Raw genomic sequence first — 14,071 nt, 5'->3', positions numbered from 1 at the left:
TTGCCGGGCGAGGTGGGGTCCGCGTGGGGTGTTTGCCGGGCGAGGTGGGGTCCGCGTGGGGTGTTTGCCGGGTGAGGTGGGGTCCGCGTGGTGGGGACGAGTCTTACCACATTGCCTTCACTTCTCACTGGCACCCATCCCTCTGCACCTTCTTCACCTCATCAGATGTCTCAGCTTTTTTGTTGTTGTTGTCAATCCTCACCTGAGGATATTTTCCCACTGATTTTTAGGGAGAGTAGAGGAGAGAGGGAAAGAGAGAGAAACATTGATGTCAGAGAAACACACTGATCGGTTGCCTCTTGCACGAGCCCTGACCAGGGCCCTTGACCGGAATCTAATCCAGGACCCTCTGGTCCGCAGGCCGGCGCTCTATCCCCTGTGCCAAACCGGCCAGGGCTGTCTCTACTTCTTATACGTAAAGTACGGCTCCTGGGTCTTGTGCCCAAGGGCCTGTCTACTTTCAGAACGCTGCCTGCCGACACAGACACGAACGTCTCCTCCCCTCTCAGCTTCGGGGCTGCGACTGTTGGAACAGCAGTCTATCTACTGTAGACAACCCAGGAGTTGTCCAGGCGCTCAGAAGCACGGGGTCAATTGCCTATGTTCACTCTGAAGACTGTGACATGCAAGGCAGACACACGCTTTTCTCTCTCTTTCTCATAGTTTGAAATCCGGGTTGGAGACTCAGGGTGCATAGGCAATAGGCTAAGCCATTTGCCTCTCTCCCTCCGGTCCGGTCCGGCTGCTGTGTGGCAGCTCTTTGCTGGAGGCAGAGAGGCCGAGGCTGCTGGGCTGAATCCCGCTCTGAGCAGGAGTTCTAGAAGAGGATCCACAGCCAGGCGGAGCAGCGGCGCGGTCTGTCCGTGGGGGCCAGCCTCAGCTGCCCTCCCAGCCCTGTGTGGCCATGGCCACCCTGCGGCCACCCCTGCAGACCCAGCCTGGAAACAGGAAGGTGAGAGCTGGTCCAAAAAGACAGAAGGTGAGTCAGCCCCAGCTAAACCCAGTCCTGCGGGGGCTCTCCTTGTTGGGCAACTGCCCTTGGCGTTGTTTTTACAGAGAAATGAGTGAACCCCATGGTTTGCAGCAACACAGAGGTGCCCTCTCCCCTCTTCTGGAAATTCAAAGCCTCCGATGTGGGAAGAGACAGGAAGGAACCTGTTTGCTGTGTGACTGCTTTGCAAAGGTTTTCCTGCGCTTCGCCCTGTGCTCTGGAAGCCTTGTCCCGCCTCTTAAAGTCTGCGGAGGCTGCAGAGGCCCCAGCGGGGGTGTCACAGCAACGCTGATTGGCTGCAGAGGCGTTGTTAGAGCGCCGCTGATTGGCTGCCCCGCGGTGGCTGGGCTTTAAATGAGACCGGCAGGCGGAGGGAGCCGGGATCTGAAGCATCTGCAGGCAGACGAGGCAGAGCGCTTGGCTCCCAGCTCCTCCCAGCTCCTCCCGTCTCCTCCTGCCGCGAACGCCAACCCGCAGCAAAGATGTGCAAAGGTCTGGCGGGGCTGCCCGCTTCCTGCCTGCGGAGGTAAGACGCCTTCAGCCCGCCCTGCCACATGTGGCGGTTGCACAGCTGCTGTGGACCCCGCTCTGTGGGTTAGGATCCCCGTGGCCAGTGGGGCTCAGCACCCGCCTTCCTCCATGACGAGCTAGAGACGGTGCCCAAGGAAGTGTGTGCTCCCGGATCCGGGCCCCTCTGTGCGCTGTGACTGGCCTTGGTCTGAGGACCCTCGGAACCTCGGCCAGGCCAGCTCGCAGGGAGCAGGGCGGCCAGGGTTGGACGGCCCGCTGGGCTGCTGTGTCTCAGCTGTGATGGGTGCTGAGCGTCGCGGGGCTCGCAGACTCGGGCCGGGGCTCTAGGTCCTGTGTAGGGGAAGACACCCCAGGGTGCACTGTGGCACCTGCTGGGAAGGCTCTGTGCTGCTGTGTGGGCTGAGGGTCCCTCCCCGCCTGTGTTCCATGAGCAGATGCTACGGTGACTGCAGCTCCAGACCACACCCCCTGGGCCCGGTCACAGCAGGGCTCAGGCTCCGGCTCTGGCTCAGGGCTCGGGCTCGGGCTCAGGTTCCAGCTCAGGGCTCTGTGGAAGGTCTCACCCTGCACACACTGCTTTATCATGTGTTGTGTCTTTAAAAGAGTCAGTAAACGCTTCCAGGGAATGCTTCCCAGCTGAAGTGAAATGAACCCCGTATTCCATGAGCGAATCTCACCGCGAAGGGCAGGAAGCTGTCCGTAGACAGATCACCCTCTTCTCATCTCCCTGCAAATGGCAATCACCTTCAGTTCAAGTTGGGAATCTCCCAGAAGGCACCGTGTTCTGTGCCTCCCGGGCGCGGACTTTCCGGGGCCGGCCACTCGGGAGGAAGGAGATTCCCTGCTCATGGGCTCCGGGGGCTTTGACGGGAAGCAGGAGGGTCTGGCAGAAAGTGAGATAGTGATCCCCCAGCGATGCCTGACCCCAATGGAGCAAGACTCCAAGCTTCATTAACTCAGAAAACTGTGCAAAGCAGGGGGGTGGGTGGCAGGTGTGCTCGCAGAGGAAAGACTACCCGGGGGGAGGGGGTAAACCCCAGCCGGAGGGTGAGCTGCTGGTCTGTCCTCTCCGGGAGCTGCAGACCAGCGAGTCCAGCACTTCATTCCAGCTCTGTGCCTGGGCTCAAGGTCACATGGGTGTGTGTGTGTGGGGGGGGAGGGTGCAGGCGGAGCAGATGCAGGTGTCCTGGCTCCAGGGAGCCATGGAGCCCGCATGGTTTTTATCCTCGTGTGGCATGTGCTGTAGGTCAGGCATGGGCCACCTCTGCATGAGGGGACGGCGTGGGGATCGGTACCCGTCAGAGCTCAGCAGGCTGTTCTGGCGAATGCTGTCCACTGATAGGGTCCCTTGGCCTCAGTCCCACAGCCTCCTCGACGCCCTCTTCTGTCATTACAGAGGAGCCTGACCGGGACCAGGTGGGGAGGCAGCAGAGGGAACAGTCCTGTGAGGGAGGGAGGACACTGCTAGGGGCAGCCCCAGAACAGCGAGAGTCCCGTTTCCTGGGGAAACGCACCTGGACACGCCCCTGACAGCACGGCCGTGAGATGCAGCTTATCACCCACGGCTCCGCTTTCCTCCCTGGTAGCCATGCACTTCTTTTCAAATGACACTTCTCTTATAAAGTGATTTCTGGGCTCTTATAATGAAGGAGATCCAAGCAAAGGAATAATCTATATAATAAAAGCCTAAGCAACGGTTACAGCAGAACGACCAGAACGACTGGTCGCTATGATACACACTGACCACCAGGGGGCAGACGCTCAATGCAGGACCTGCCCCCTGGTGGTCAGTGCGCTCCCACAGGGGGAGTGCTGCTCAGGTAGAAGTTGGGCTCACAGCTGGCGAGCGCAGCGGCGGTGGTGGGAGCCTCTCCTGCCTCTGTGGCAGCACTAAGGAGCAGTGAGCTGAGCAGTAAGGAGCAGTGAGCAGGTGGGCGGTAAGGAGCAGTGAGCTGAGCAGTAAGGAGCAGTGAGCAGGTGGGCGGTAAGGAGCAGTGAGCTGAGCGGTAAGGAGCAGTGAGCAGGTGGGCGGTAAGGAGCAGTGAGCTGAGCAGTAAGGAGCAGTGAGCAGGTGGGCGGTAAGGAGCAGTGAGCTGAGCAGTAAGGAGCAGTGAGCAGGTGGGCGGTAAGGAGCAGTGAGCTGAGCAGTAAGGAGCAGTGAGCTGAGCAGTAAGGAGCAGTGAGCAGGTGGGCGGTAAGGAGCAAGGGGTCCTGGACTGCGAGAGTGATGTCCGCCTGCCGGCTTAGGCGGGTTTAAGCTGGCAGGTGGACATCCCCCGAGGGGTCCTGGACTATGAGAGGGTGCAGGCCACGCTGAGGGACCCCCCTTCCCAGTGCACAAGTTTCATGCACCGGGCCTCTAGTTAAAGAATAAGGTTGAGCTGGAAGGTCCTTGTCTCTGAGTCCTGTTCCTGTGACTCTCGCTTGCTTCTCTGGGTTCTTTTGAAGCCCCCAGTGCCCTTTAGGGTGTAAATGTCCCTGCAGTGCAGAGTACAGAGCAAAGCAGTGCAGCTGAGGAGCTGGGGCTCACTGTCCAGCCCTTCTACCAACTGCACACCTGGTGCAGGTATAGGGTGCAGGGTGCAGGCATAGGGTGCAGGGTGCAGGCATAGGGTGCAGGGCGCAGGCACAGGGTGTAGGGTGCAGGGCGCAGGCATAGGGTGCAGGGTGCAGGCATAGGGTGCAGGGCGCAGGCATAGGGTGCAGGGCGCAGGCATAGGGTGCAGGGTGCAGGCCACAGGGTGCAGGCCCACCTCCCTGGGCTGGAATCACAGGCCACCTTCCCCAGTGCCTGTGCATCCTGGGCCAGCAGCCAGCAGTGGCAATAGCAACTTCTGTCCAGGAGGTGGCACCACAGGAAGGGACCCGGTCAGCCCCAGCAGCTTCCCAGTTCCTAATCTCCAAGATCAGCACGTTTTCAATGGGCTTCTGTTGAAGGTCACACCTTCTGTTGAAGGTCACACCTTGTGCTGTTGGTGGAAATGACAGGCTCCAGGAGAGGCTGCTGCTGGCGGAGGGTCAGCCTCCCAGCAACCGGGAAGGGCGCTGCTGTCTGGGCTCTGCCCTGGGTCCCAGGCGGGGTCATGGGGGCTCCTTGTCCTGGGAGCTTGTGCACCTCCAGCTCCCTAAGTGCGACGGGCTCTCGCAGCCGGGCGTCTTTTAACGAGAGCCCAGGACCACTCTGTGTCCCCTTCTGTGCAGCGCCAAGGACATGAAGCACCGGCTGGGGGTGCTGCTGCACAAGTCAGATTCCGGTGAGCACGGCTCCGCCCACAGCAGGAGAGACAAGCTGGTGGTCTGTCCCAGGTGAGAAAGGTAGGGGAGGGCCGCGGGGGAGTGGGAGGGCCCTGGGGAGGGAGGAGGGCCGCGGGGGGGGGGGGGGGAGGGGGAGGACCATGGATGGAGGGCTGTGGGGGCCTCGAGGAGGGAGGAGGGCCACAGGGGGAGTCATCTTCGGACAGGGTATGGTAGAGCCGGGGAAGCCAGGCCCCAGTTACCTAGATGTAAGTAAGAATGTCCTGGGGGGGCGGGGGGGGGGGTGGGCGGTGCTCTAACCAACACCAGGCTCGGCTAAGGGCGGGAGAGAAAACACCTGCACTTTATTTAGGATCTTACGCTTCTTCCCGGTTTTGGATTGTGGCATTCAAATTCTTTTTCTCTAGGGTGAGCCAAGAGGAAGTCAAAAAGTGGGCTGAATCACTGGAAAGCCTGATCAGCCATGAATGTAAGTCTGACCACCCCCTCTGGGTTGGGGTCACCCGCCCTGGATACACGCATCTCACACCACACACGGCAGGCTTAGGGGAGTCAGCCTGTTAGGCGTGTGACCCCCGAGCTTGTCATCTGCAGTTGGTGGTTCATGCAGAAACCGTGGGGAAAGGGTAGAGGAAAACTCCAAATATTGAGATTTCTTGCGGAATCAACTTCAGTTTCTCTTTCCCAAACCCACTGAAGCAGGGTGTACAGCTGGGATCCAATAGAAACAGGCAGATTAGGGTTACCTGGCCCCAGGTGACCCCACGAAAGTGGGGTGTGGGGTGGCTCGAAACTGCCCTGTTCCCTCCAGCGCCTGGGCTCTGTCACCAGCGTGGTGACAGCTCGGCTCTCTCCGGTCGCAGGCGGGCTGGCGGCGTTCAGGGCGTTCCTCCGGTCGGAGCACAGCGAGGAGAACGTAGAGTTCTGGCTCCGCTGTGAGGAGTACAAGCGAACCAGGTCGCCCTCAAAGCTGCGCCCCAAGGCCATGAAGATCTACGAGGAGTTCATCTCGGTCCAGGCGACCCAGGAGGTGGGTGCTCGCAGGAGTCTGGTGGCAGGACGTTCCCTGGGGGTGGCATTCGGTCCTCGGCCCTGCAGGCCGCTGACTCACAGAAAGGAGCCGTGCACCCACTATTATCAGCTTGACATCCACGCAGGTCGGCTGAGAAAGGCCTTTGTCAGCAGCCCGCCCGGGGTTCTGCTGGATCTCCCCAGCATGTGGGAGAGAGGAGACCCGCCCTGCCCACACGTGCGGGAGCCCAGGTCTGCTCCCGCCCTCCCGGCGCCGTGCTGACTGCCCCTCCGCCCTCAGGTCAACCTGGACTCCGGCACCAGGGAGCAGACCCGCCAGAACCTGCTGGCGCCCACCGCCACCTGCTTTGACGAGGCCCAGAGGAAGATCTTCCACCTGATGGAGAAGGACTCCTACCGCCGCTTCCTCAAGTCTCGCTTCTACCTCGCGCTGGCCGACCCGCTGGCCGACCCGCTGGCCGACCCGTCTGGTGGAGCGTCTGAGAAGCAGCCAGGAGCCAAGCGCCCGGCGGAGGGCCCCTCTCTGGCCCCCGGGTGCGCCTAACCTCGCGGGCGGGGCTGCAAGGCCGGACTGCACCAGGGCCGCGGCGCGGGCTGGTCTGTGGGCAGCGGGTGTGTGCACCGCAGCCTGGTGCCCGCACTGCCTCCCGTGCCGCTCACTAGATGTAGTGTCTGTTCCGCGCTCCTCCCCGTCGTCTCCCGCATTTTCTTAGAGGCCCTGCGAGCGAGTGGAGAGGTGGTGGCAGCTCTCTCTGCTCAGCCGTTTGGCCTCAGGGTGGCCGGGGGGGAGTCCACGTCATGTGACATCCACAGGCTCCAGGGATTCTGTGAGCCAGGACTTCCTCCTTAGCTAGGTGTTTAGATGAGTTTGATCTATTGTGTGTTCATGTATGTGTACATGTGTGTACATGTGTGTGCATGCACAGACACACACGTTCCTGTAGGATGGACGGAGAGGGCCAGGCGCTCACCACTAGTGCGAGGTGCCGTGCGCCTCCGCTCTAAACCAGCCCTGGGAAGCGATTGGAAAAGGGAGCTCATCTCTGTGAACCGAAGAGCCCCGGGCGCGGCTCCTGAGCGGCGTCCTGCTCACTGCGCCGCGTGGGGAGGGGGGGCGGCCGTTCCTTGGCGCCGAGACCGAATGAGGCGCCGGATGAAAAGGGTCGTCATGGTCGGAACTGCTGCAACTTCGAGGCGCAGGAACTACTTGAGATTTCTGTTATTTATGATGTTTTGTACGATGCTTTCACTGTCCCGCGTATCCACCGAGGTGCAGGGCCACCGAGCGGGTCATGCGTGGCCAGGAAGCCCTGTCCTCATCCTCCTGAGGCCACGCCTGTGAGCACCCAGGGGCCCCCTCCTGCCCGTCACACGTGTGAGCACCGTGTGCTCTGAAGCCATGGGCTCAACGTGCAGCGCCACGGTGGTGCCCGCGACATCGTTGTATTAAAGATGCATGTCTCCGTCGGACCCTCCTGGTCTCTGGCAGTTTCACTTGCGTGTCCCGGGTCCCCCATAATGTCCCCGTGTTGCACACACTTCACGGTTTCTCTAGGGCCCAAGTGTGTGACAGACCGTCCGGGGGTGAGGTGGTGCCGGACTGGCGGAAGCCACCTCCCGGGCAGGTGTGCGGGCTGCGGAACGAGAAGTGAATATCAGGTGACGATTCTCAGTGGGCTTTTCAATCGCATGTGGTTTTATTTCGTCAGCATTTCACGCAGAGCACCTGGTCGTGTCCTGTGGGCCAGGCCCCGCTGTGCCTGCCCATGTGCCCCGGGTGGGTGCTGCCCAGGAAACATGCAGCTGTTTTTGTTTTTTATGTTTTTACTGATTTCAGAGAGGAAGGAAGAGAGAGAGAGGGGAACATCGATGATGAGAGAGAATGATCGGTAGGCTGCCTCCGGCACGTCCTCTACTGAGGACTGAGCTGGCAACCGGGCATGCGGCCTGACCAGGAATGGAACCAGGGACCTCCTGGTTCCTAGGTCCACACTGAGCCACGCCGCCGGCAACACGCGCATCTTACTAACAAGAGTAGGCACGCCCTGCACGCGAGCTACCTGCCTGTGCACATCGGTGACGGCAGGCCAGGAGGAGCCGAGGGCTGGGGTTGCTGGAGAGGCTGGTGCGCCCCTCTGTGGGCAGCAGGGGAAAAGCAGAACATGAATAGTGTGTGCTCCTTGGTTCCTGCCACCTCTGCTACCTTCAGCCACACAGCCAGGGCCATCATGATTCCAGAGACCACGATGCTCAGTGGGTTTGCAGGGTGGAGTTCACCTCTAGTCCTGCCCTGGGGAGGGCAGGGGGCAGCAGGCGGGGGAGGAGGCAGAGGGCTGCAGAGCCCCAGGGGCGAATCCCTGACGCACGGAATGTTTGCCTTCACGGTCCCGGGTCCCACGTTTGTCGCCACAAGTCCCACTATCTGAAGTCTTTCTTCTCACCGTGAGAGTCACACGTGGGAGGCATCAGGTGCGCAGGGTCTGAAACTGGTTAGTAACAGACCCTTTTACGGATCTGATGAAGTGCTGGACCTTCTCCGGAGAAAAAGACACAAATAAACCCAAGTCTCATAGACTTGAGAGGAAACGTTTACAGTCCCAGCTCAGCACAGGTGAGTGCCGGTCCCCTCCCCCAGGACAGGGCACCAGGTGCTCGGCTCGCTGGCCGCCCGGGGCAGACACCGTCTCCGGTCTTATAGGCCGCACAGAGCCCTCCACCGGCCCACCCTCCTTCCTCTTGGTGTTTGGCCACAAAATAAGTAACAAATACGTGCTGATGCTCCTCCTGAAAGCGACCAAGGGCACATTTAAACACTTTATTGTTGAAAGTATTGAAGACGCCTCCTTTCCTCCCAGTGACCCCTCCAGCCCACCCCCGGCCTCCACCCCGCTATTGTCTGTGTTCGTGGGCTGTGCATATGTGCATACAAGGTCTTTGGTTCATCTCTCCCCACCTATCCCTCTCCCCGCGGCCCTCCAGGCCCCCCACCCCCTCACCCCCGCCCTTCCCTCTGAGATTCCAGTCTGTTCGATGCTTCTATGTCTCTGGATCTACTTTGTCCATCAGTTTATTTTGTTCATTACATTCCACATATGGGGGAGATCATGTGATACTTGTCCTTCTCTGACTGGCTTATTCCGCTTAGCACAATGCTCTCCAGGTCCCTCCGTGCTGTCTCACAGGGTAAGAGACCCTTCTTCTTAACAGCCACATGTTATTCCCTGGTGTAGATGTACCACAGCCTTTCGTCCACTCGTCTAGAAAAACAATGCTGCCCGCTATGTGCGATGGTGGCCGGGCATGAATAGTGCCTTCCGTTGTTCTAAGTGTCATCGGTAACACATTCAATTCCCGCACCAGCCCTAAGCTGCAGAAGCTGGTCGAGGGTAATGCTTCTGTAAAGCGATAGCTCTCCTATGTGTACAGGAGGAGGGAGGCACGGAGGAGGGAGGGCCTGGTCACAGTTGCTGAGTTGGGATCTGAACGAAGACGGTGAGCTCACCTAAAACCACAGGCGGTGGACGAGGGCAGGCCTCTGCAGACCCATGTGGTCAGGGTGGAGCCCAATGCCTTGGCTAGCTCGCCCTTCCCCTTTTGGGGCAGCTGTGGAGACCCCGGTCCAGGCTGTGCAGCCACAAAGGACCTCTGGACCCTCCAGAGAAGCAAGTGAACGAGAGTTGAAGGATGGTGAGCAAAGGCAGGTGTCTGGTCCGTGTTTGTGGGGCTGCTTGTCGGCCTCAGGGCCGCACGCACGCACTCTGAGAACTGCACTCGCCATGCACTCCCCGCGCCGGGCTCTGCCGCCTGGGGAGGGGGCTGATGAGAGAGCGTGACAGCAGTTTGCAAACAAAAACTGGACTTCGGGGAACACCCCTCCCCACAGCACCCCGGGCTGTTCTGGCCACTGCAGGTTAACAGAGCTTCGATTTTTAAAGTTGGAAATGAGATGATAGAGGAGAAAATAGAAAAAAAAGAAAGAAAAAAAAGGACCTCCTACAAATAGTCATGAAGATGTCAAGTCCAGAGCAGGGAATAGAGTCAATAATATCGTAATAAGCAGGGATGGTGCCAGGTGGGCGCTGGAAATAACCCAGGGGGACCACTCTGCAAGGGACATGATTGTCTAACTACAGGGCTGTGAACCTGAAACTAATACAAAGTGTTAGTGATGGGAACTGTACTTGAAAAAAAAGAACCACCTCCACGGGAAAGCCCCGCATCCGTCAGCCACAGTCAGACTGAGGGGCAAAATGTCATCAGAGCAACACGGGCAGATACACGCTCGCATGACCAGCCGAACCCAAACAGTCTGAAACGCCACGACTCCACTCACTGGATTCAGAGGTGATTCAAAGCAGGTGTTTGCTGGGGCCATTAACCTACATGACGACCAACAAAATCGCTGCTGATCATTCTCGCCGCTGTTTCAGTGCCCGTCGCTCTGGTTCTCCGGCATCTGGAAGTCACTCAACAGTGTGGCGGGAAAGGAGGGGCCGTTGCTCCTTCATGGGGCGACGCTGAGTGAGGCGGCTCGGGAGGGCTCACTGGGCAGAGAGGCTAACTCTTTGGACGTGCCATGCAAAGGGGCAACGCAGGAGCTGGGTGGTGACGGCTGCATCCCAGGCTTGTCCATGGAGGTGAAAAGCCTGAAGAGGGAACTGGGCTTACAAGGACACCAGAACCTAATGGTGGCGCCTGACGTTTACGCTCACTGATTGCCAAGCCTCCGCTGAGCGCCTACATGATTTTATTTAACTCTTAGAACAAAATCGGAACCAAACGCCTTAGTATCTGTCCACGGTGGGCGGGGAAGGTGGGATAGGAAAGCTCAGAAATGTACCCAAGGTCACTAGCGAAAGGCGGGCAGAGCAGTCAGACACGCCACCCGCGGTCTCACCAAGGAGCAGGAGAAGGAGGACGAGGAGGGGACGGGCTGCCAGGGGAGAGGAACAGGGAGAAAAAGAGGGGGGCAGTAAAGAGGTGGCAAGAGCAGAGGAGGGCAAGGAAGGGAGAGGGAAGGAGCATGAAGATGCAGCTGTGAGGAAGGACGGAGGCCCGGCTCCCTGGTCTGGACGGGCCCCTCCCCACGTCCTGCGGCCTCGGTTCCCTCTGTCCCTCCTGAGCTGGGGCAGGGGCGGTCCCTTGGGGACTCGTGACAGGGGGCTGGCAGCGAGGGTAAAAGCTGGGCCAGGCTCCTCTTCAGAATCATCTTCCATCTCCTTTTCTTCCTGGGTCTGAGTTTGCCAGATCCGAACCATTCTCCAGAGCAAGTCCTTTTGTAAAGTTGTTTTTAATGCCGGAGGGAAGACGACAAAAATAGCCCAGCTCTTCTTTGGTCCCAGGCATCACTGTGGTGGGGGACAGTCATCGGCCACTCGGAGTCACACAGGGACAGGACCCCGGCTCGGGGACACGGGGTCCTGGCCGCGTTGCTCCTGCCTCTCCTGCGGGAGGGACCCAGGCGATGACCACCGGGCCTGGGTGAAAGGGGACTGTCCCACAGGAGTCTGGTCAAGGCAGCAGCTTGTGCAGATGAGCAGAGCTTGGCCGTGGGAAGGGGTGAGCAGTGACCTTCAGGGTTGACTGGGGACGTTGCTTCTGGAGAAAGTAAAACAAGAGCTTTGTTGATGTCCTTTATGAGTGCTATCTGCCAGACCCCAGCTTCCTCCTGGCCTTCTGGCCTCCGCTGTCTTCTCAGGACAGCGCACCCGCGACAAGGAGGTGGCCGCAAGGGCAGCGGCGCACGACAGGAAGCCGTTCCAGTTGTGTCAGAGCAGAGACAAGGCGCCCGGCTTCCTGCCACCTCCGTGCCCAGAGCTGATCCTCCGCGTAGGACTCGGGTGCTTGCTGCCCGCCCTTCAGTTTAAGAAACTGTCCGGCCAGTTTGCAAATCCCAGGTCTGAGTCTCTTCGGGTCCCATCTCGGGAGCCTGAGCTGACCTGGTCCCTCCGATGGGGCCTCCACATGCACAGTGGTGCCCGGACTCCTGGGGGCGCCTCTGCAAGCCCCTCCCGCTCCCCCTGCCTGCACATGGCTGGCCCTGGGTAGTGGCCCTGCTTATTGCCCGGGCCTGACTTCTGGCCACTCAGCCTCCGGACTGGGACCCTCTAATTCCCTCCAATAACAGCCTTGCACCCAAAGGTGCACATTTGATCCCTCCCTCTGCTACTGGACACGGCCTGTGCCAGGCTGGAGACCGGGGTTCTGGGTCTGGTGCTGAGCGCCCAGCAGCGTCTGGCCTCACCCTCCACGTCCTCCTGCCATGCAGCTCTGGGGCGACTGCCTCTGTGTCACCCGCTCCGCCCCCTTCACGGGCTGACCCGCTGGCGCTGGAGACCTACCGCCGGGCGTGGTTCAGATGCCACTCCGGGCCTTCCCGGAGCTGCTGTTCGCCGCAGCCCTTCCCATCACAGCGCAGGCCACTGTCCCGTAAATACCTGAACTGTTTCTGTTTTTCCCTTGTTTAAAATGTATTTTTCATTTACACTTGACACACAGTATTATAGTAATTTCAGGAGCACAACACCTTCCTGTGATCAGCCAAGTACCGGCACTGTTTCAATCCACGGTTGGGAGTCTGAGAATGCAGGGGGCTGACTGTACTGGCCTTCTTATCCCCTAATTGGCTCATTTTTTTCTTCAAAATTCTACCTTCACAAATCTATAGGGCAGTGGTTCTCAACCTTCCTAATGCCGCGACCCTTTAATACAGTCCCTCATGTTGTGGTGACCCCCAACCATAAAATTATTTTTGTTGCTACTTCATAACTGTAATGTTGCTACTGTTATGCATCGTCATGTAAATATCTGATCTGCAGGATGTATTTATGTGACCCCTGTGAAAGCATCATTCGACCCCCCAGTTGAGAACCGCTGCTCTAGGGGATCAAAACCCACCAACATTCCTCCCTCCCTCCCGCCTTCCTTTCCTCCTTTGTCTCTTTTTCTCTCTCTTTTCCTCACTTTCTTTGTTTCCTTTATTTTTAATTGTTTTTCACATGCAGTGTCCCTGGATTCAGAAAGCAAACATGTACTGACCACCTGGTCTGACGCTGCGTCAGCTTTTCCAGAACAGACCATCACTGAGCAGCAGGAGCATACGGAGCCCTGCAGCGGGTGCTCGCGTGAGAAGCACCTTACTTAACTGCGCATTCACAGTTCTCTGCGTGTGAGTAAAATCCGGTATAAAGCACTTACTCAGGGCCCTCGGTCACTGCTCAATAGGTGGAGCGTCACCCAGCCATGCCAAGGTTGTGGGTTCAATCCCCGGACCAGGGCACACATACAAGAGTCAACCAATAAATGCATAAACAAGTGGCACAATAAACGGATGTCTCTCTCCCTCTCCATTCCTTTCTCTCAAACCAATAAATAAAAAGCATTTGCTAAGCTCTCATCTTAATGCCTACCACCGCTCCTGAGCTCAAGGGGTTCACCACTTAGGGTGCTCAATTCAAGTTGGAGGCATGGTTGTCTTAAGGTAGTTTTAAGTGAGGGAGCAAGCGAGGGAGATGGGGATTCACACCCAAAGCTCTGTCTCTGGAAGGGAGGCTTAGTCATGTGTTGCTTCTGCCTCCTATTGGGTCAGTTATGCCTTGATTTCTTCTTTGCAGGTGGCTACACTTACCTGGGGAAGCCTGAGCTAGGACAGGTCATTCATACAGAAAAGCCACTGCAAACAACTTGGGTGGGGCTGCAAATTGGATGGGGCAGGATCTCAGGGAATCGCCAGGGCCAAGTGAACAGTGTGGGCCATGCTAGAGGCTCAGATATGGCTGCCAGTCATCTCTACAATGGGGGAGAGGTCCCAGCACAGGAACAATGACCCCTGCAAGCAGCCCCATCTGGAAGAACCCCTAAGTTCTTGCCCCAGTGCCAGACAATCCAGTTCCTCCCCATATGTCCCTGGACCCCCCAGAGCTGCCACACAGTGTTGGAGCCCAGAGGTAGCAAGTCCAAGTAAGTTCATGTTCTGGCCCTTTAAGAGGAATTGCCTGGGGCTCCAGCAACCTCCATGTCACTCAGCCACATCCCTGCTGGTTTTTATAGCCCAAAGTTATGGAAACTTCTCTTCCCAGCTCTGGAACCCTGGTGTGGCGTTGGGGTCCCTTGCTTCTCATAGGAGGCCCCCTCAGTCATGATATCCCTCCTGATTGAAAAATAACACCACACACGGGTATTGGGCCGGTCTGTTCCATGTCTCCACCTCTCCTACGGTCTCGGCGTGCTTTCTTTCATTCTCTAGTTGTAGGACTTCCATTC

The 14,071-nt window shown here is 58.5% G+C and overlaps 1 protein-coding gene across 1 annotated transcript; it reads left to right on the top strand.

Moving 5' to 3' along the window:
- The first annotated feature begins 1,365 nt into the window (after nt 1–1,365).
- RGS4 (regulator of G protein signaling 4) lies at nt 1,366–7,279 on the top strand. The gene is made up of 5 exons (XM_081112199.1): nt 1,366–1,517; nt 4,724–4,828; nt 5,185–5,246; nt 5,641–5,807; nt 6,090–7,279. Exons 1-5 carry the CDS (start codon nt 1,474–1,476, stop codon nt 6,351–6,353), a joined length of 642 nt encoding a protein of 213 aa, XP_080968325.1. The 5' UTR covers nt 1,366–1,473; the 3' UTR covers nt 6,354–7,279.
- Nucleotides 7,280–14,071: the final 6,792 nt, after the last annotated feature.

Source organism: Myotis nattereri (assembly GCF_964212035.1).
Source record: "Myotis nattereri genome assembly, chromosome: 18".
NCBI lineage: Eukaryota > Metazoa > Chordata > Mammalia > Chiroptera > Vespertilionidae > Myotis > Myotis nattereri.
The sequence above is the reverse complement of the archived record's forward strand: the minus strand, read 5'-3'. Positions and strand labels throughout refer to the sequence as shown.

Excerpts from the sequence above, each read along its gene's own strand:
- RGS4 (XM_081112199.1), top strand. The coding sequence starts at position 1,474 with ATGTGCAAAGGTCTGGCGGGGCTGCCCGCTTCCTGCCTGCGGAG. Across the intron at positions 5,247-5,640 it reads AAGCCTGATCAGCCATGAAT|GCGGGCTGGCGGCGTTCAGG; the intron begins GTAAGTCTGACC and ends CTCCGGTCGCAG. Across the intron at positions 5,808-6,089 it reads CGGTCCAGGCGACCCAGGAG|GTCAACCTGGACTCCGGCAC; the intron begins GTGGGTGCTCGC and ends CTCCGCCCTCAG.